At 36.1% G+C, this 23,079-nt stretch overlaps 3 protein-coding genes across 3 annotated transcripts in view; 2 read left to right on the top strand and 1 right to left on the bottom strand.

The window, feature by feature from the left end:
- Positions 1 to 13,929, top strand: part of LOC127854730 (partitioning defective 3 homolog) — a 62,414-nt gene extending 48,485 nt beyond the window's left edge. The window contains exons 14-20 of the mRNA XM_052389789.1: positions 68 to 201; positions 1,419 to 1,451; positions 4,742 to 4,873; positions 7,284 to 7,517; positions 8,514 to 8,564; positions 13,076 to 13,234; positions 13,730 to 13,929. Of these exons, the coding sequence (XP_052245749.1) occupies positions 68 to 201; positions 1,419 to 1,451; positions 4,742 to 4,873; positions 7,284 to 7,517; positions 8,514 to 8,564; positions 13,076 to 13,234; positions 13,730 to 13,797 (811 nt within the window). The 3' untranslated portion in view covers positions 13,798 to 13,929. The remainder of the gene's footprint in view (positions 1 to 67; positions 202 to 1,418; positions 1,452 to 4,741; positions 4,874 to 7,283; positions 7,518 to 8,513; positions 8,565 to 13,075; positions 13,235 to 13,729) is intronic.
- A 1,680-nt stretch (positions 13,930 to 15,609) lies between these two features.
- On the bottom strand, positions 15,610 to 16,110 carry LOC127854729 (uncharacterized). Its single transcript, XM_052389788.1, has one exon. It carries the CDS (start codon positions 16,108 to 16,110, stop codon positions 15,610 to 15,612), a length of 501 nt encoding a protein of 166 aa, XP_052245748.1.
- A 149-nt stretch (positions 16,111 to 16,259) lies between these two features.
- LOC127854728 (uncharacterized) lies at positions 16,260 to 20,674 on the top strand. The gene is made up of 3 exons (XM_052389787.1): positions 16,260 to 16,274; positions 18,663 to 18,787; positions 19,808 to 20,674. Exons 1-3 carry the CDS (start codon positions 16,260 to 16,262, stop codon positions 20,169 to 20,171), a joined length of 504 nt encoding a protein of 167 aa, XP_052245747.1. The 3' UTR covers positions 20,172 to 20,674.
- The last annotated feature ends 2,405 nt before the right edge of the window (positions 20,675 to 23,079 follow it).

Genomic DNA, 23,079 nt, shown 5'->3' with positions numbered 1-23,079 from the left:
TTTTGAGCACTGTAGTACAACATGTTGTCCTGCTCTTTGTTTGCAATGTATCATCCCTTATTTACAGGACCCCAGTGGGTGATGGATTTAGTCGAGACGGTTTCGGTCGACAGAGCATGTCTGAGAAACGAAAGGGCCATATGGATCCCCGAAGCAGTGAGATTTATCAGAAAGTTAGGGGCCTTAAAGAGCTAAATAAAGGTATTGGGGCCAGGGCATGTAGATATTATACTGCTTCTGCTTATGAGACATAGAGTCATTCACGTTATTTTAGAGAGACATTTATGCTTTTGAGACTGTTCACGGGCAGGAAGTAAAATTTGAATGGTAGTTTGCCTTGATATGATAACTATTAATGTAGGGTATACTGAGCTATATACATGTATTAGTCATATTGGCAGAGGCAACATTATCATAGCCTTAGTTTGCACTTACCTGATGTTATAATTATCACAAATGCATTTGGATTTGTCATTCATTATATAAGCTTTATAATATGTATGTTTGCATTCTGAGGCATTTCAAACTGGAGTAGGATATCTTGAGGAGAGCAATCTGACAGAATTAACTTATATTCCATGTGTCAATACCTTGAACATTTGTTTTAAGGTGTGTTTTCTTAATATGAATAAGATTCTATCTCAATTCATTGGTGTCACATATAAAATATTGGGGGTTATTACTCATTATCCAATGGATTGAAGTTTAAAAATGTTTACAACAACAGCTCTGGGAAATGAGAATTCAGCTCATACATTATAAAAATAGCTTTTAGTCATAAGTTAGATGGGTAACCTGAAAATTATCATCACAAGTATACAAGATTAACCCTTTCAGTGCTGGAATCGAATTTTGAAGGCCTTTGCAAACAGTTTGGATCCAGATGAGACGCCACAGAACGTGGGGTCTGATCAGGATCCAAACTGTTTGGTATTCTGATAGTATTCTTTGGAAAAAAAATCGAAGAAAATGCTAATTTTAGAAATTCAGAAGACGAGATTTTAGCAGACGACAAATTTCCCAGCATGCAAAGGGTTAATGCTAATATATGAACTTGTGGTTGTATTGGAATCATCTGAAGATTCAATCTGCATGAGCCTCCCTTTGGGAAAATTGGGATGCATGTTGGTAAATTGTTATCCCAGATTAGCCTGTGCAGTCTTCACAGGCTAATCAGGATGACACATTCTGCCTAAAGTTGATAACTGCTAAGACTAGTCTTCCTTTAGACCAAACATTTAATATAATCCGAAAGTGTCGTCCCCGATAAGCCCAAGTGGACTGCACAGGCTAATCTGGGACGATTCTACGCAAATGCATTCAGCCCAGTTTTCACAGAGCAAAGCTCACATCTATTCTGGGTTTCCACCGGTGTCCTACTGAGACCTGTAAACCATTGGTATTAATTCACATTTCAGGATCCATGCATCAAAGGGGGAAATCTTACGATGGTAGGAAGGATAACTTGGGGGTTGATTACATAGACTAATGCATAACCATGATATAATACTATTATATTCAGTGTGACTTACTTGAATCAGACACCAAACATGTTTTTGCTGAAAAGCAATTAATTCAGAGCTTATAAATAATACTGATTTTAATTGAAAAATTCTATTAAATTAATAAATATTGATAAGAATAAAGAATCATAAATATATCAACAGCTTTGCAAAGTCTTCATTAGTTACTGATAATCATTTCTTGATTACGTGTTTGTCCATTTCAACAACATTCTTATGGTGTACATTTCAAGTGTGTCACTCTGTAAAACTGACTGATATTTGTGTGTGTACCTTTTGCCATAGGTAGCTAGTCGGCCTTTAACTACCACCAATATTTATGCATTCAACGAGCGCAGAAATGGTCCTGCTGATACGATCCAAAATATTTCAACTGTTTATTGAACCTTTTTTCCGCATGAAATATGATGTTTATGGGCCCTGCTCTGTGAAAAAGGGGTTTAATGCATGTGGGTATAGCGTTGTTCCAGATAAGCCTGTGCAGTCTGCACAGGATAATCAGGGACGACAATTTACGCTTGTATGATATTTTTCGTTTAAAGAAAGTCTCTTCTCAGCAAAAATCAAGTTTAAACAGAAAGTGTCATCCCTTATTAGCCTGTTTGGACTGCATAGGCTAATCTGCAACAACACTTTAAAGCACATGCATGAAACCCCCTTTTCACATAGGGAGGCTCATATATACTTCATAATCACCAACATAACTAATCAGGAATGAGATTCTATATACTCTACACAGCATGCTGGACAAGTTTGATAGAGATCTTTATTCAAATTCCAAAGCATAGTTCCAGTGCAGTTTTTAGGATTTAACCCATTTATGCCTAGCGTCTAGAAAAAAGGCCTTTGCAAACAGCGTAGACCCAGATGAGACACCGCATGACGCGGCGTCTCATCAGGGTCTGTGCTGTTTGCTTAAAGGAATTTCTGTAAGAAATATTCTAAATATAGAAATAAATATACTAGACATCCCTAATTTTGGAAATAAATCGATCCAATTAAGAAGGATGGGAGAGTCCGCTATGCATAAATGGGTTAAGGTCAAGATGTTAATTATCAAAATATGTCAGTTAATTGTAAAGTAGTTGTGTTTAAACTTAATTGATATGTACTTAATTATTTCAATGATTTTGATGATGAAATAGCAATATGTAAAATAAATTCAATTTTTGCAATGAATTTCTTTTAAATTACCTATTAAGAACTTCTTGATTTGTTTTTTACACGAATTATACTTTATTACTTCCCTTTCCATTTCAAACTTCAGTGTCAGAATATATAAATAACAGAGAAACTATTTTAAGCATTTTTCTCGTTTTTTGTGTGTTTGATTCTTGGCTTTTGGTGCTAATTAAAACTTGTCTTTGGTGATAAATAAAACCTGCCACTGGCTACTTACATTTCAAATTATATCTTTTACTTCTACTTAAAGTAATTTGCAATATTGTTTCACTAAATATGATAAAGTTATAAAGGTAAATATTTCATAATTGTCAAGAGATATTCAAAAAATAATTTTATATAAATTGTATATATATGTACATATAAACAACTGTTTGGAGTTCTTATGCTCAAGGTATTAAACCAAGTTTGTCTATCTGAACAATAAAGAGTTGTTTAATGGCCATTCAACAATGATAAAAAATACCTTATTTTATGTCTATCATGATCTACTTTTTATGCAGATTTATAAAGAAATTTTACGATGATAGAATGTTGTACTTTGTCTTTTGTTCAGGTAGTATCACATGACATTAGTGCATTTCCAAATTATATGTATTCTTACCGCACTTTCAAACGGTTTAAACCCTTTTTTATTATCAACACATTCACGGAACTTAGGACAGAGCAGTTTGGTCAGGTTTTTTTGCTGTTTGCTGCTCATCAGTAACCAACGGATGGTCTTGAAACCAATAAAGTTGAATCTTAAGTTAGAAAGGTCTTTAATTAAATGTAACTTTCTTATGGACTACAAATGCGTCAAAATACGTTTCTAACTGGTATTTAAGTTTTAACATCATTGCAACTCTATGATTAACCAACAGACTGCTCCAATGTTTGTCAAAAATCACCAACTGTTAACATGGTTTATAATGGCTGATTCTAAAATAGAAAAAGCAGCCAAAATGTGCTATAATTGTCAATTTTTGTTATCATCTTTCCCTAGATGAGATTGCGTATACATGCGTACGGATGCCTTTAGTTCACCGCTCTCACACTTTCAACATTGAAGGTGCAGTAAGCAACAGAATGGATGTCAATGTGTCCATTTTAGTTCCGCTAACATTTTTTTTTGTAATGTTTCAGTTTCTGAATGGTTGTTGTGATTTTTTTTTATTGAAAATGCAGTTATTGACTGTTTAACCATGGATGGTCTATTCCATAGAATTGTTTTGCATAATGAGCATTAGAATTAGTTTGCTTTGCATGTTAAGTTTGATGATTACCCAAAGAGCGCGTAGTTAATGAGAACATAGCTGAAGGATTTATTGGCAAATAAGAAATTGTTCTAAAAAACACATCAAATAACATAAACAAAATTCAGAATAAAAGAAAATATCAGATTTTCTAGTCAACGTTACCACTGAGATTGCAAAATAAAACACAATCGTTTTGAGAACAAGACAGTTACATGTAGCATGGCTGCATGGTCAATGACAATTTAACCATTGATAAAAACATAAGAAACAACAGTCTTGCAGGTTGACTACTAGTGGCACACCAAATATCATCTGCCACATAAGGTGCCTGGGTTACCATGGTGACAATCACAGTGATGTCACACATGTGTGGTCCACTATGAGATCACCAGATAAAAAGTTACTAGTTCCCCCTAGAGTAGACAGAATTGAAGGGACCTTTCTCATAGCAACCAGAAAACTGCTAGAATCTCTTAATAAGCGTCTGGCTATTCAGTTTACCTAATTTAATAGATATGAGCCTTGCTGTGGTAAAAAGGGGCTTAATGCATGTGCGTAAAGTGTGGTCCCAGATTAGCCCAGGCTAATGAAGTATCTTCTTAGCAAACTCAAGTTTATGTGGAACGTGTTGTCCCTGATTAGCTTGTGCAGACTCCATCAGCAAATCTGGGACGACACTTTACAACGCCCATGCATTAAGCCCCATTTTCCCAGAGCGAGCCTCATTTATTTCATACCATGGCATTCTTTCATTCATAAACTCTAGCTATGCCTTCATTCCTATACTTCTGTATATAGGCATTCAGCAGTCGATACAGAAATCTGGCAGCTATCGACGTCTCGTGCGCGCAGAATCAGCAGAGTCTCTTCTTAGCCGTTCCAACAGCAATATCAATAGCTCGAGAACTCTCGTGCATGAAAAATACCGCTGTATGTTGAACGACATTGGCAAGCGTAATTCAGTAGTGGCTTGAGTGGTAGTGCTGTGTTTGTTCTTGTTTTAATTATGTAGACACTGCTTAATAATTTTAAGGGGATGGAATTTTGCTGCATAATTCATTGTTCGTTTGCTGACACCATTACAAATTTCCGCACACATGTGTTGATAACTTTTTGAATTTGGTATTAAATTTCACAATCACTGTTGTTTGAAACTACTATCACAAGGTAACCCTCTGTTTTCCACCGGTATATTTTCCATTTAAAAACAAGTTACAATGAATTCCTCTTGTAAACTGTTATCATGTCATTAACATGCATTTGAGTTATTTTAAATCATGAAGTGAATGAAAAAAACAACACTTTTTATAAATGCTTTCTTTGGTGGAAGAAGACACACAGGTTGAAGATTCTAGCATACCATGAATGTAAGAGATTGCTTATAGTATTTCAAACTGGCGTACACCTCTGAATACAACTTGGTATTTCAGCCCCTGAGCCGTTTAATTTAGTGATTTGTGTTTTGTACTTGGGTATTTTAAATTATAAAAAAAATCTACCATATGCACAGCTGATTAATAAATCAATATTACCCATGCCATATGAAAATGGGTATTACTTCATAATGCTGATGTCCTAGCTCAAGGGCCAACTGCCTGAATGTGTGAGGAAATGACCCTGGCTGCTATAAAGTCACTCAAGGTTTTGTGCCCTCATTAGTGGGCATTATGATCTTTCATCAGAGAAATCGGATGCAGCTAAACTGTTCTGATAGGTCCCATTTTGGCATGATGTTTGCTTTTATGATGTCTGCATTGACTTCTTTGCAATCACTTTTGGCATATGAGCTGTGTAATGCAAAAAAGGGCCTTATGCCATGTGAAACCAGACTAGCCTGCGCATTCAAGCAGTCTGGTAAGGAGCTAGTCCTAGCCCGCTATTAAGTCACACAAGGTTTCAAGGTCTCATGAGTGAACAGGATATGGCCGCATATGTCACAAGACCCATTTCCATTTAGAGGCAAAAATCCCTCCCAGCCACCAGGTGACACTGGTGTGATCCAAACACCTGGACTGAAATACTTAAACTGACATGTATTTATTTGAATTAAAGTAAACATCAACAATAAAAGTAAACATCCACAATGATAACATTTAATGTGTTCATAATAAATGTAGCGGTATGTATACAGACAGCAGCTGTAAGTTTGAACACTGTCAGTTATCTTGTATGAATTAAAATATCATTGTCACATAACCTCACTCATAAAACAACAGTATAATAATGTGGTGAAGCCATAAATTTCATTTTTCATAATAAACATTATGAATGCAAATTGTTTCTAAACGTGTACCATATTCAACCAAGATATTACAAAAATTACAGATGATATAGCAATACTAAGAAACTATAGGCAAATCAATTTCTAAAGATAAATTTAATTTTATTTTTAATATTAGATTTTACCTTACGGGGATTTTCAAGTTCATGTCCATGTTGTTCAAAATATTACTTGCAAATTGCATGCAGTTGTAAAGTGCTATGTATGAGTAGGTAGTAGCAAGCATGAATAGTGTATGTTGTCATTGGGAAATACATGCGGATTTCTTATTGAAAGCAGCTTTCAGATTTTCTGGTTTGAAATTTTAGAGAGTATGAGGGAAACCAGCCTTAATGCGTGTGTCATAATTGACATCCCTGATTAGCCTGTGCAGTCATAATTGACATCCCTGATTAGCCTGTGCAGTCATAATTGACATCCCTGATTAGCCTGTGCAGTCTGCAAAATTAAGGCTTATCTGAGGGACAACACTTTCTTCTTTTAGAGATTTTTTTTTAAAGGAAGTCTTTTCTATAAGAAAATCCAGCCTAGGTGGAAGGTAGACTGTAAAGCCTCATTAAGGACAAAACTTTCCCCTTTTTTGGTTTAAAGGAAGTCTCTTATAGACGAAAATTTAATATGGGTGAACAAATGTTGTTTATAGAACATCAGCTGTAGCCACATTTACTTTATATTTCTCAGACACTTGTTTGTCAAGTTTATGCAATTTCAGAATGTGTAGAGAAATCCATGCATGTTTTTCCCAGAAACTAACCCTTGTTTGCTGTGGCCTTATGCATCTAACAAAATGTGGACAATGGGTGTTAGATAGGGTGTTACTGGGTATTGTGTTAGATAGAAATCTAGTATTCCACTTTTCAGGGTACCAATAAAAGTAGATATATTAATTTAATGAACATTGTAAACAGTTTAAAAATATATAATTCTTATTTACTTTTGACTCCAAATATGTTCAAGTAACTTTTTATGATAAAACTTCCCAACTTGTTATCTCAACAATGGCTAATTACTGCCTAATACATATAATATATCCAGTACAAATTATCCTTAAATTTCCAGCAAACATTCGAGGACCTAAGCCTCCAACAAATCTAAAGCGATTCAGTTCACTGGAAAACCTCTCCACAATGACTCCGGATCAAGACCAGAGTACGAGCCTAAGTTACGATGATGATGAAGACGAGGGGGTGAGTCCGGCACCAAGGATGGCGCGGCGGCGCGGCGGCAACGAAAGTTTCAGAGCTGCAGTTGACCGCTCCTATGACCCGGTTCCACGGCTGGATATGGACACATGTAAGTATGGATGTGTGGGTGGTGAAAGGTTGAGGGCTTGGATGAATGTGTGTGGTGGGTGTGTGGGTGGTGTGTAGGGGTCCGTTTATCATTCAGGCTTGGTTTTTACACTTTGAAGGGGATCAATGAATAAAAGAGTATTAAATGTCTGCAATTAATTATTTCTTAAATAAGTTGGATCGGTACGTTATAGAATGATGAGCTTTGGCTAATACCCTGGATCAAATGGTTTCGTATGGTAAAGGATAATACTGCATGCATAAAAAATAGTTTGGAAAGTTTCTAAAGAATATGTAAGATACTTCGTATAAAAATATTCAGCTTGTATTTAGTTAAAGAAGCAAAAATAACGTTAAAATCATAAAATAATATGGTAACAACTGTAAACATATGATTTGATTTGATTTTAGAATGACCATGTTCTCAGTAAATGTTTTATATTTGATTGTAATTTTTTCATTATCATTTATAATTCCCTTTGTTTTTGTCCACACAATTTCAGATTTCAGATATGTGTTACTTTTGTGTAGTCATTGTGTAGCAATACATGTTTGCTTTAGCTTAAAAATATTTAATCAGATTATAAACTGTATACTTGATGTCTTTGACAGGCAAAAACTGCTCATTGGCCTCAAAATCTAATTCAGCCAGATCTCCAATACTGTGAATAGTTTTTGCCCATATAATTTTTTTTTTAATCAGTTGCTATCCATGTGAAGTTGATCTTTGTTGTTACATGTACTTAGGCCTGTGAACTGCTTTCAGTGTTTGCTTTTATGAAAAAAAATATTGGAAAAATCATCTTGATAAGAATGTACATGTCGGACAGATGTAAGAAAATGACACCATAGCAATTCTTAGACATGAACAATAAGTGAATAACACATTTTGCAATTCTTAAACGAAACAAATTACAAAAAAAAAAAGTATTAGACTAAACGTAGAATTTTATTAAAGTATTCCTAATCATTCATCTTCCTATATCTCCTCCCTCAGCGGGTGATCTAGTTGCCAGGGATACCCCAGGGTTACAGCGCAGTCGCTCGGGTAATATCGCATGTTCCGTCTCGTCAGTACATCATGTACCGTCTGATATTTGCAAGTCGCTTGACTATATATTCCATCTCACTGAAGGTACTATTAGTTTCTCTGTTCAGTTCTCTCTAGTCTTGATTGCCATGCAGTGTTAAGGCCATTATGTTAACACATGTTCATTTTGATGTGCAAAAATTAGAACGAGCCTACTACGTGTATATCTGATAGAAAAATTGTTAAACAGATAAACTGAGCCGGTCTCTTTGAAAAACAGGCTCAATGCAAGTGTGCAGTCCTCACAGGTTAATTTGGGATGACACTTTCCACCTTAACTGGTTTTTTGCTTAGAAGAGTTATTTTAAATGAAAACTTCCTTAAAGCTGAAAGTGTTCTCCCTGATTATCATGTGCAGTCTGCATAGGCTAATCTGGCAAGATCCCTTACACATTTCACGCTTTTATCTCAGAGCATGTTCCAAATGGCTCATTTGCTATCCTCTATCTGATAAAACTTGTTTTGTTATATTGAAGACAGTGAATTAAGGCATTGTTTATTAATGAATCAATAGGTATAAACTACACAAATTTGATATGAAATTACAATAATCTTTCCACTGCATTGCAACCTCTGTTCTTTTGTTCTGGTAACATTTCATTTTGGTGTAATGAGTACTTCAGCCAAATAAAAAGTTCCATTCCTTGTATCATGCCCTTACATGCCATACTATTTGCAATCAAAAAAGGGGGGACATTTAACTAGGGCACGTTATTGTTTGACACTAAAATTTGGTCAGTTTGACCGTGGCCACCAAAATTTCAAAAGGACCAATTTTATCTGACAGGTAGCTGGATTGTCTGCCTTGATTCTTTCGGATTCTGCTTACAGTCTAATTTCAGCACAATTTCCAGGACATATGACCTTGCGTCATCACGACCTTACAATGATAATTCACAGTAAACACAAACATTTTACATGTTTACATTATATGTGAGTTTCATGAACTGGTCTCATTTAATTATAACTACCAATTAACAATGAAATTTAAATTTCAAAAGTTCAGCAAAACAAAACAAAAACATCATGCAATTAATCAAAATTAGTGCTCAATTTTGCTTTTTGTAATAAGAGCATATATTAACAGCCCTTTGTTAGCAGGAAACGGGACTAATTATTTATTTGGCCTTTTAGTTCTGTAAACATTTATTTCAATACTTGCTTGCACATTCAGTGTAGCCCTCAAGGCAAGACACCTAGTTTCTCAGTCTTCATTTCTGACTTTGTTAAGCATGATGGTTCTTTATAACAACCAGTTTCTTACATTCTGTTTTAGTTATTTCAGTTGTGTTGTTATGTTTGTTATTTAATTTTACAGCACACCAGTTTTGGAATGCCATTAGTCCTTCTGAATTAATCTCGATGGTGTTTGTTGGCCTGTACCACCAGTGAAGCATGTTGATTTTTAAAATCTGATTGATTTGTTTAATGTTGTATTAACTGAATGTTTGTTGTTGTTTTGATGTTACTGAATATTTGTTTAAAAATGAGGAAGGACTGTATGCATATAATGTGTATGGTTGATAAAAGTATGCCATATCTTTGTTATAACGTCATGGAATGTCAAATTATGGCATTGTGACATAATCATGAATTGATAATTAATGAAACATGAGAGCCTTCCATATAATGTTTTATGTACATGTATGATCTTAGCAATCTTGGGCAAATTTGGTAGTAGTACCTGCTGGATACAAGTTTAAATTTTCACCATAAGTCAATGAATTTAATAGTCACAGACTGTGATTGTTGGGTTAATTTATGATTGTTAACTTTTGGTCACAATAGGCTGTGTATTGCTTGCCCATTTGAAGACATGACATATGTTGATGTTAAGCTTGCAACAGCCTCAGAATTTCATAATGTAGATTATATTTTGCATAGGATTTAAGATAAAAAGGAGCTGTTCCATGACATATCCTGTATAAGTAGCTGTCTGGTTGGCGCAGTGGTATGTACACTGGCGTCCCGCCGTGTTAATTCCTTTTGCGACACATGTGAGTTTGGTTGGTTGTCACCATACCGGAGAGGGGGGATTTCCCCCTGGTTCACCGATTTCCCCCTGACATCTAAAGACCACACCAAAATTAAATATCTTTGAGTAAAAACTAAACAGCTTCAAATTGCTTTAATTCAAAGTTGGTTCCAACTGACGTCAGTTCAGTAAGCCAATTAAGTAGGAAAGCTGTGTCATACTCCAGGTCCTCACATAATGTAGCCACAGGCATGGAAGAATCTTATGAACTTCAAAACACACAAACATAGTCTTTATAAGTGAAATTAGTATTGATGTTACGAAAATCCATTTTCAACATTATTTTTTTGTGAATTTTGCACATACCTGTTTTTGTCAAACAAACAACATCAAATTGGAAACATAACCTTATCTATATACTGTTGCTTTTTTAGCTCACCTAAGAACAATGTGCTCATGGTGAGCTTTTGTGTTTGCCCCTTGTCCGTTGAACATGTTACCATTCTATAGGCCACATGTATTGTCTAATCTTCATGAAACTTGGTCAGAACAGTTGTCCCAATAATATCTTGGCTGCGGCCAAAATTGGTTCCAGTTCGTTGAAAAACATGACGGCCAGAGGGCGGGCCAGTTTTCCTTATATGGCTTTATAAACTTTGTTAACACTCCAGAAGTCTTATTTTTAATCCAATCTTCATGAAACTTGGTGAGAACATTTGTTTTTAATATAAATCGGCTGGGTTAAGAAAATAGATATTGTCCGTTTAAAAGCATGGCAGCCATGGACAGGGCAGTTTTTTTTATATGGCTAAAGTAGCAATGATAGTAAAACCTTGTTAACACTGTAGAAATCACAATATAAGTCCAATCTTTATGAAACTTTGTAGGAACATAATTTTCATTTGTTCTTAAGATATCTTAAATTAGTTTTAAAATGGTTGCACCAGGATGCCTTGCAGTTTTCTTTAAATGGCTATAGTGTAACCTTGTTAACACTACAAGTCAAATTTATAGGCCAATCTTCATGAAACTTGGGCAGAACACTTTTTTTATGGCTATAATAAAACACTCAAGTTTAACGTAAATAGTACTCAGCTGAGCGTCCAGGGCCACCATGGCCCTCTTGCTTAAGAATGTGAAATATAAAATATTCAATTAAATTAATAAACAAATGATATTTAAATTATTGAGAAAGTATTTGTCATGAATTAACTCACACACACATGATTAGAATTTAAGCCCAGATTGTCCATATCTATTTTGAATGGTCCCAGGAGAGCCCTTCTAGCACTTCAATAAAGGTGTTGGGGACAAACCTGTACCACATATTAGCTGTGTACCTCTAGATTCTAGATTAACAGAAAGAATTACAGTAGAATGTTTCTTAGTAAAATCTTATTAAACATTAATATTTTACTGTCTTTATTTTAAACAAAACCTTTATGCATATGCACATATGCGCACATATGTAGTGTCAGATGTTTGGTACCTTTAAAGAAGATAAATGTTGAATTTTTAGTACCGGTAGATATTCTCATACTCTTTTACTTCTTTATTACTGACTTTGATATATGAAAACAATGCATCATATTGTATTTAATTATGCAAAAATTCTTTCACAAACACTCAATCTATTGAAAAATACAGTTGTTTTCGGTATGTTAAGTTTTTCTTGCAAAAACAAGTTGTAACTAGTAATCCCGTAAAACATCCAAAGATGCGGAGATGCTTTATCTCATGAATTCAAAGATAAACAACACTTTGTGGAAAAACATAATTCAATTTTTTGCTGATTATACTCATTATTAAATTACTGTCCTTATATTACTTTTATTTAAAATATAGCTTTGTTGCAAGGGATAATGTCTATTTCCAAAAACATACACACACACACACAAAACTACTTATGATACATGTTTTTATATATCTGTGAAATGAAAAATAATGTAAACAGCCCTTGCTTAACATTAGTATCTCTCAGGTGAGCAACCAGAGCCACCACTGCCCTCTTGTTTCTTTTTTCCACCCATTTTATTCTTGTAGTATATTTGATATATATTTCTCTTAGAATATTCATATTGCATTAAGACTGCTACACATTAATCATATGTGTGACGATATTTGGACCCACAACATAGCAGTTAGCCAGGGAAATGAATATTTATATCCTATTCTGGATATTATAAGAATGAAGCGCAAAGTGCAGAAAACCTAACATGATTTTATGATCTTTAAATAAAGGTAATTGTCAAGGCAGTGTTAAGCAGACATTGACATATTACGCATTCTTGAAGTCTAGTTTCCCCTGCTTAATATGTATGTTCTTAAAATAGCAACAAAACATTATGTCCTTGTTTCCTAGTTTGGACTAGGGGTGGTCATGATGTGCAGTGTGTGCTGGAAAGAACTAATACAAAAACACAATTTGGGGGATTTCTTTTCCAATCATTGGCCTTTCCGATCTTTGACCTTTTGTTGACCTTGACCTTTCCAGTGGAGGAGGAAGGCAGTGAGGGTGGGTCAGCAGGCTTTGACCCCACAAATTCTGCAAGGTCATCCGTTAGTGATAACGTTTTCGGTGAGGATGGAAAGAAAAAGGAAGGAAGAACAAGGAAACAAAGAAATCAGGCGGATTCCTCAAAGGCTTGTTCAAGTAAGTGATGAAACATAGTGAGTATTAATTTTTCTCACAAAACAAATATTAAAAAAAACACATTTTCAACAACGTTATCATCACAAAGTAATGATACTCACTGACAGATGTAAGTGGTGATGTGACTGAATGTCCACATTATGACTAAGTCATAATCAAAAATGTTTTGTGCTTTTAGAAAGACAATACACATTAGTCAATGAACAATGATTTAGATTTTAAATCATGACCATGTTAGCTGAAATTTTAAACAGCAGATCATCTGTTCTACACAGAGTTCTTCATTGATTGATAAGTAATGAAATGATAATGACAAAAATTTACTTGAACTTAATTTTACTTTGCTGTGTCCTGGTTACTGCTTTGATTTTGCCTTCATGAGTAGTTTTACAACACTAATTTTGTTTTTACACCCCAAGTCATAATAGCTGTATAGTAATTTTGTAGTAAAGAACTGAATCTAACTCAATTTCTATACTAAATGCTATCTAACAGGTTTGGAGGAGGCAAGGCCAGGTCTAAGACCCCTGTGGATGAGGTTGGTAAGGGCAAGCTGCAGCTAGGGGTCCACAGGCCCCCTGCCCCTCACAGTACGGGGCTGTCTGCGCCTGTCCTGTCTGGGCCCCGCACGGAGGTCACCGGGCCTCGCACGGAGGTCACCCATCGGGAACATATGGAGTATGAAGAGCAGAGGTGGCGAGAGGCGCAGGCACAACATGACAGGTGAGATGGGGCAGTTGTCTACCAGGTGTGCTTGAATTTGATCAGGAAATGACCAACTTAATGGTAACAGGCAGGTAGTGGCATGGTTTCATTGAATTTGTAAATGAAACATTGATAAGGTCCAAGGAAAAAGTACTCTGTTTCAGCAAACTGAGCCTACCTAGTGGAACAGATTTTTTTTTCACAAAATAAATTATAAATCAAACCATGTTTGCCTTCCCTACCTAATTTGTGTCAGATGGTCCATAAATACATGATATGTTTTAGACCTCCGTATACTAAATTATCAGATAGGATGATTTGTGATCTGTATTAGGCTTTGTATCAATTCTTCATGCTTGGTATATACTGTGTTTTTTGTAGTGATATTAACACATGAATTCTTAGATTTATATACATACTATGATAACTGTTTTGAGTATTCATCTGTTAATTTTTATTGTTGAATCACATGTATCCTCGTATTATTTCTCAGTCAAACTTTGTACTGATACACCAATTTTACTTAGAAGTAAACAGTTACATATTTTTAATGCACTCAGACTCATTATGGAATGGTTGCTGTATTGATTACAGGGCGCAGGAGATTTACCATCAAGAACAGCAGCAGTATGACAGAGATGGGCGGGGCATGATTGCGCAATTATACCATGCATCCCCTGACCCCCACAGCCTGGGACACTCCTCCCCCATTCATTCAGGTGTGAACATAGATAGGGACAGGTCGGGAGAAAGGGGCAAAATTGATGCAATCCTTGAAGGTTTTTAATAGTGTATTTTGTTTGGAATGAGCAACAATTTGTCTTATGAGTATGTGTATGTGTTACTGGTCTGTATATACAGTAATAGTAAAGACTGGCAGTTTGCTTTTAATGTCTGTAGTATAAACATAAATGTATCAAAGACAATTCAGCAAAAAGTCAGATGATGACGTATTGGTTGTCCTTATAAGGTATTGCAGACTTGATTTCAATAAGTTTGCCTTTGAATAAATCTTTACAATTAACTGTGAATGTTGGTATTCACCACTCACTAAGTACTCTTTACGTACCTTCTAGACCAGCCTGTGAATCGTGCTGAGCGTATTCAGCAGTTGCGAGCCGACCACCAGCGCCGCCACCAGGAGCGCCAGGGCCAGTACCCACAGGAGGAGCGGGAGGAGGAGTATGAGAGGATCATACAGGAGCAGGAGAGACAGGTATGTTACCACTGCAACCAGGGGGTGGGGTAGGGGGAGGAGTATGAGAGGATCATACAGGAGCAGGAGAGACAGGTATGTTACCACGGCAACCAGGGGGTGGGGTAGGGGGAAGAGTATGAGATGATCATACAGGAGCAGGAGAGACAGGTATGTTACCACGGCAACCAGGGGGTGGGGTAGGGGGAGGAGTATGAGAGGATTATACAGGAGCAGGAGAGACAGGTATGTTACCACGGCAACCAGGGGGTGGGGTAGGAGAGGAGTATGAGAGGATCATACAGGAGCAGGAGAGACAGGTATGTTACCACGGCAACCAGGGGGTGGGGTAGGGGGAGGAGTATGAGAGGATCATACAGGAGCAGGAGAGACAGGTATGTTACCACGGCAACCAGGGGGTGGGGTAGGGGGAGGAGTATGAGAGGATTATACAGGAGCAGGAGAGACAGGTATGTTACCACGGCAACCAGGGGGTGGGGTAGGAGAGGAGTATGAGAGGATCATACAGGAGCAGGAGAGACAGGTATGTTACCACGGCAACCAGGGGGTGGGGTAGGGGAAGGAGTATGAGAGGATCATACAGAAGCAGGAGAGACAGGTATGTTACCACGGCAACCAGGGGGTGGGGAAGGGGGAGGAGTATGAGAGGATCATACAGGAGCAGGAGAGACAGGTATGTTACCACGGCAACCAGGGGATGGGGTAGAGGGAGGGGTATGAGAGGATCATACAGGAGCAGGAGAGACAAGTATGTTACCATGGCAACCAGGGGGTGGAGTAGGGGGAGGAGTATGAGAGGATCATACAGGAGCAGGAGAGACAGGTGTGTTACCACGGCAACCAGGGGGTTGGGTAGGGAGAGGAGTATGAGAGGATCATACAGGAGCAGGAGAGACAGGTATGTTTCCACGGCAACCAGGGGGTGGGGGTAGGGGGAGGAGTATGAAAGGATCATACAGGAGCAGGAGTGACAGGTATGTTTCCACGGCAACCAGGGGATGGGGTAGGGGAGGAGTATGAGAGGATTATACAGGAGCAGGAGAGATGATATGTTACCACGGCAACCAGGGGGTCGGGGGGTAGAGGGAGGAGTATGAGAGGATCATGCTGGAGAGACAGGTATGTTACCACGGCAACCAAGGGGGGTAGGGGTGGCTCTAATTCAAGTGTGCTTGGGGGATGGTGTGAATGTAACAGTAGCTCCAGTGTACAGTGTAGTACCACATTATATCATCACCCCAGGGCTTTGTTTTTCCTTCATGAGCAGGGCCTGAATAAATGCTCTCTCTTGCTAAGAATTTCATGTAAATCATGCAAATTTCCACTGATATCAAATTTACCATGTCAAATTTCTTCCCTTGTCTCATTTTTGTTAATTTATTATTCCTCTAAATAGTATTGGTCTTTTCCTTTCACAAAAAATGAAGGGAAATGAAGCCATGAATGGCATGGTAATGCTGTCTAAGATCTGGAGACATTGTATTCATGAGATGAGCTTATTGCTGAAAATTAAAATAACAGTTGCTGAAATCTTATAGCACTATGAGAGCATTGTGTAGGTAAACAGCAGGTATCTCATTAAAAATTAATAAACTTCAGTGTTTTGATCACCTTTAGTGGTAAGCTGGCAGGTCCTTTCAGGTGGGGAATATTAGACAAAAGGGGAATTATACTTTGTTGATATGCCAGATTTTATGTTTATGTTCTACTTTTGTTATAAAACATGAATCGAATACTTTGCTATGAATGCAAGATTGTATTATGTTCAAATTTAGTTTAATGACAGTAGCTGGGAACATACATACAAATGCCTCTAACTTTCATTGGTCCATGAGTTGACCATAGTATGAGTAACATGTAACTTCTAATGCATTGTCGACACCCTCAAGTCATAATAGTAATATAGGAAGAGCAGACTTAAGATTAGTTTAATTACAGCATGTACAAATGATACTTCATATGTGCATTTTTTGTACTGTGGGCTTAAAGCCTTTCCTGCAGTTTGTTCTGTAAAATTGTGCAGATTAAATTTACTTTTTCCTTTGTTTTTTGCATTATTTTTCCATAACAAGCATTAATATTTTGTTTACAAAAATGTTTTCCCTATAACCTCAATCAAATGTTTAATTACCTTAACGTGTAATTTGATACTGATTTCACGCTTGTTCATCATTTTCTTTTTCCATATTATTAGTGCATGTTTAGCATTGATTAATAAATTACTGCATGATCTACCTCTATGTTCATGTATGTCTACATGCAGTGTAGTTTAGAGAGATGTTTTGTGTGCTCTACTTTTCATTCCAATCTTGTTTGAATGTGTATTCCAATACAGCTTTTGTATGTGTAAATATATACATGTATAGTGTAACTCTGATAGATTATGCTAGTTCTGAAGAGCCTTTTATATATGTGTTAAAATTTTATGTTTGCATATTGAATGTGGTTTCCAAATTTAGAAATAATGTATATTAGGGGCGTGGACATTTATAGAATGTAGATATTTCTTCTTGTCAACAGAAGATTGAAATTTAAAAAATTGACTTTTACGTGTTCGAAACTCTCTTGTCCAAAAACATGTTTGTTAAAAAAAAATGATAAAAAACAAACTTATACATGTGTTTAACCCTTTTTGAGCCACCACTCTTTACTGCAAACGTGAGTTTGTTGTTCTTGTCCATTTTGCAAAACACAAAGTTCTGGCAATAAATACGTACATACGCAATATAAGTCACAACAGGATTACAGTTGAAACAGCCCCAAGCTTAAATGGTCTGAAGTTATATTTAAAAAAAACGCTCAAACATGGCCAAACTGTAAAAAAAAAAAGGCCACTCATTTTTAATATATCAAATATCATATTTTTGACAATTGTTTTCACTGCATTAAAGAGATGTAAAATTGCCATCAGGTGTAATAAATGGAAACCTGATAACACCATTTTTTTTTAAATATTCAATGTCATTTTTCTTATTGAGAATGAACAGAAAAGTTTGTCAGATCATTAATTAATATTTACTAAATTCTCTATGCTAATAAAGTTTACTGAAAGTGCTCTTAGCATTTTTATCACATGGAATAGGTTTTTGAATTCAATTCAGTCACTAAAATTGTATTTGAAAAAGTTTTATTTTTTTAAAAACTCCTAACACACCAATGTTCTCCACACCCATACAAAAATCATCAATAAACCAATTTGAAAAAGCGGCCTTATTATTGATCTGCTTTATTGTGACTATAGTAGAATTGTTTCTTGTAATATAAATGCAATATCAATGACAGTCACCAAAACAATTTCGTACCAGACTAATTTAGTTCCCAAACAAAATCTGACTACCGTACGTCAACAACAATGTCCTAATATAAAGTAACTTAGATCATTACCTATTTGCTAGAATTGCATGTGCAAGCCCTTTTTGCATTTTATATATACACTATTCATGTATTCCTACCTTACAGTGCTAACCTAACCTCCTATAATCTCTGCTTTTTCTAACCACCCCACAGGGAGCTCGCTATACTAGTGACCACGAATATTTCTTTTACCAGAAATTGGCAAAGTGCAATACCCTAGTCAACTGGAAAGGACAAGGTCAGAGGTCAAGACCTTCCAGCCGGAACCAGACAGAAAGGTGAGTAAAGGTCAAGTTTAGGTGTGTTCATGTACATGTCAAGGTCATAATGGAAGGCATCTGTTTACATCTATTGCTGTTTTTATGCACCTGAAGAGAGGCATTTAGTAACTAATCTGTCATTCAGTGTGACATTCAATCCCTTTTATCAATACAAGAAGTTTCATTTTGAATCCATTCAATACTTTGATGTGCTTTGCATTAGAAACTTACAGTTTTCTGGTATGTTTTGCTTTTTTTTTAAGCTAGAAATGTTATCTAAGACATTGATGCCCCCGCAACACATGTTTTGCCAAAACAATCCATCATATATTCTACAGTGGACAATAAGGCAAAGGCCATAATTCAGCCAAAACAAGCCCTATGGCAAATAATAATGAAACTCCACAAACTATCAAGAGAGACATGATTGTTTATATACAAATATTTTATAATAGAAAACTAAACATAAACATTAAATGATTAAAATTGGAATATTTGCCATGGAACACTGTTATTGCCAGCTTAGATAGAGAGCTTGTCGAACATTACCTTACCCAAGAATATCAGAAACCGCTACCCATGAACCAATTAAATTTATTGCAACTATGCAGAAAGAAAAAGAAACATGAATGACTAAAATAGTTTGATTCCTCCCATAGGGGACACTTTATCATCCCCTGAAGACAATCTCAATAATATAGGCCCATCTGAAACTGATCTTATCCCAAGCTTTTTATTTCCATTCTATGAAGATTTTTATCCTTAATGCCAAATATTGCTATATTTGTCCCCAATGAGTGCAAAAGGTTCAGTCATTATAGTGTGGCTGAGTTTAGTATTGAAATTGCATTTAATGTGATAAATTCTACAGTTTATCATTGGAAATTGTGTAGTGTACATATATTTATTAACCTTAACTCAATTTAACAATGACATAATTACTCTTGTTACAACAATACACAGAGCAACAACATGAATTCTTAATTTGAATATGACATTTGTGGAATACAACCCTGCAGTGTTTGCTGTTGCTTACAGACCCAACAGTCGACAAGGCCAAGGCGAGCAGTTGCCTGCTGGTAACTATGGCAACTACCAGGACCCGCCACTGTCTGGTGCAAGGCACGTGAGTGACTCAAACGTGGCAAAATTCAGCAACGTCTATCGACCAGCATCCAGGGGAACCAGTTCTTCCTCCATGGAGACGAACGTTCATAATCCATCGTATCAACACAACTATGTGAAAAACTCTGTTGTCAACCCTGTGCAGCCCTTTGACAGACTGCCAAATCATCCGTTAAACAATCAGCGGGTACCCCTGTTCAAGACCACGAGAGGATCTCAAACTATAGAAACATTGCAGGTGGGCAGGGTCAGAATAACTCGAACTACCAAGTTGTGAACAGAAATACACCAACAAATTTCACTCCACTTGAAAGAAGGAGCATTGCAAACAATTATCCATATAGACAGGACCTTGATCCCCCTCCGAGTTCTGGTAGCTATGGTAACAGTGTCTATGGTTACAGAGATCCTGTGTTTACAAGCATGGCAGGAAAGCGGCCTGTGCAGACCTTGCAACAGCAGCAACAACAGCCAAACTCTGCAAAAGTGTGACTAGCTTTCATCTCTTGATTGTTCTTGATTTCATTACACCAGCCATTTTTGTCTGATAGTTTTCTGAACACAAATAAATTTTCGAACGTTTTTGAAATTCTTGTTAAAGAATCTAAATGGAACATTTATCTTGTGGATGAGTCTTTATTCCATGTATTCATATAAGAAAAATAAAAAATACTTTTTTAAACAGGATGTCAAAAAGGGCAGTAAATTTCTGCAATTACTGATCTTAAAAAGTGATATTTTTGATGACATACTGCTAAATTACTTGCAATTCTCTTGTAGAGGATTTTTTTATGCTGTTTCTTAAAAAGGTGTTAGTAACACCAATGGAAAATGAAAAAGGCATCATATCGAATTGATTTTGTTAAGAAGATTATCACAAAATGTTTTATATGTTTATGCATGATGCAGCATGAAATCTTAGAGTGATTATATACTAGTAAATTATTTTTTAGATTGTATAAATTTGTGTATCTTTATTACAAACAATCAACAATTCATCTATGAGAACATTTTCTCCAAAACTGTACTATAACATGAGACCTTATCTATGGGATATTTACTGGCCTAGGTGAATATAAAACTTGGCCATGGTTGGTTAAAAAGATAGTGATTGATAATTGGAAGATTTTGCTGCCATAGAATATTCATTTATTTCTGAACTTACATGTATAAATTTGATTAAAATGAACGATAATTTAGCCTTAAAATGTTTTTTAATTTAGAGACAATCATTGGTTGTGAGAATAATGTGTATTGCAGGGGCTACTTTTGATCATTTTTAATATTTTTTCTTAATTACGTTTTTATTGGTTGTGGATCACATGAGGTGACAAACACTTAATTGCTTATAAAAGAGATAATTTTTGATTGCTTATGAAAGAAGTTAATTTTGATTAAGCTTGAGTTGTTCAGGCTAGGTTAAAGCACCATTCAAATGCAGTAGGATGATACAGTAACAGTATAGACAGTGCTTTGTAAATTGCTTCATACTTGTTCATTTTCATTTGATTTACAAAGTGATTTAGTTTACTTAATTAGAGTGAGACATTTTTTAAGACAAAGAAAACATAAATTGGCTGGGTGTTATTAGATTTTGTGCAATAGTAATAAGGTTAGTGACCGTTATTTTGAAGGTGTATAACTGTATATTGGTTGTTTTGAAGGTAAATGGTTATATTGGAGGATGCGACAAGCGATTGTCGTGTTTGGTTCATATTTGATAAAAAAAAATTAATGCTCAGAAAATTTATTTCAAGAAGTCACGCTTAAAAAAAATCCATACCCTATGCATAACAATATGAAATATGCAGCTAGTAGATTACACCTTAGTGCATTTTTGTTATTGTATATAAAAAAACACAATGTCACCTTAAATAAATAAATAAATTTTACGTCATATTAGAGTCATTTTTAGCTAGAGAGGAAACCAACCATACCGGTAATGCAGGGTTTTACTAATGAAATCTGAAATCTGAAAAATGTCATTCCCTTCACAAACAATCAGTAACCATTCCTGGCTTTGGAATGAATATGAGAACCAATCGCAATTAGCAAAACAGATTATTAAACAAAATGTTTTTAAAAAGTGTTGTCTAGTAAAGTCACTGTTAAATTGTATAATTGGAATAAGATCCACATTGTTTCTTTCAGTAACAGCACAGATCCACATTGTTTCTTTCAGTAGCAGTACATGTGCATGTTTTGTTGAAGTAGTTTGAGCATAGCACATTGCTGTATTAATGTATTCTTTACTTGGTTCCTAGATGAGTGTACATCATTGTTGATACTCATTCCATGGATCATTTGTCTTGCAATCATATATACCATATAAACAGAAACTATTTATAAACTGTTGATCTTTTCCAAGTTTTATGTCTATTTGAGCCTTGTTCTGAGAAAACTGGGCTTAGTGCATGTGCGTAAAGTTTCATCCCAGATTAGCCTGTGCAGTCCGCACAGGCTAATCAGGGACGGCACTTTCCACTTTTATGGTATTTTTAGTTTCAAGGACGTCCCTCCTTACCGAAAATCAAGTTTAGGCAGAAAGTTTCATCCCTGATTAGTCTGTGTGGACTGCACAGGCTAATCTGGGATGACACTTTACACACATGCATTAAGCCCAGTTTTCTCAGAACAAGGCTCATTTTACGTTTGTTGTATGTAAAGTATTATCTGGACAGAGATTCAAATCCACTCCATTTTACTTTGTATCTTCCCCTCACCTAATTGTGAGCCTCGCTCTGGGTAAACAGAGTGTGATGCTTGAGGGTTAAGTGTAGTCCCAGATAAGAGGACTATTTCCGCTGTAATGTTGCTGTTAATTGTTGCCACCTGTAGGGTGGCATATAGCAGTTGAACTGTCCGTCAGTTCGTCCTTCAGTCTGTTTGTCCCTCTGAAAGCTTAAACATTGCCCATTACTTTTTCAATATTCAAGATAGCAACTCGATATTTGGCATGCATGTGTATCTCATGGAGCTACACATTTTGAGTGGTGAAAGGTCAAGGTCATCCTTCAAGGTCAAAGGTAAAAAATATGGCTTCGAAGCGGCGCAGAAGGGGCATTGTGTTTCTGACAAACACATGTCTGATTGTTTCAAGGAAGTCGCTTCTTTGCAAAAATCCACTAAGGCAGAAAAGACAAAACTGCAACAAAACTTACACACATGCATGAAACATCCTTTTC

This window comes from Dreissena polymorpha, chromosome 13 (genome assembly GCF_020536995.1).
Source record: "Dreissena polymorpha isolate Duluth1 chromosome 13, UMN_Dpol_1.0, whole genome shotgun sequence".
NCBI classification, from domain to species: Eukaryota; Metazoa; Mollusca; class Bivalvia; order Myida; family Dreissenidae; genus Dreissena; species Dreissena polymorpha.
This window is presented reverse-complemented; position numbering and strand designations above follow the sequence as displayed.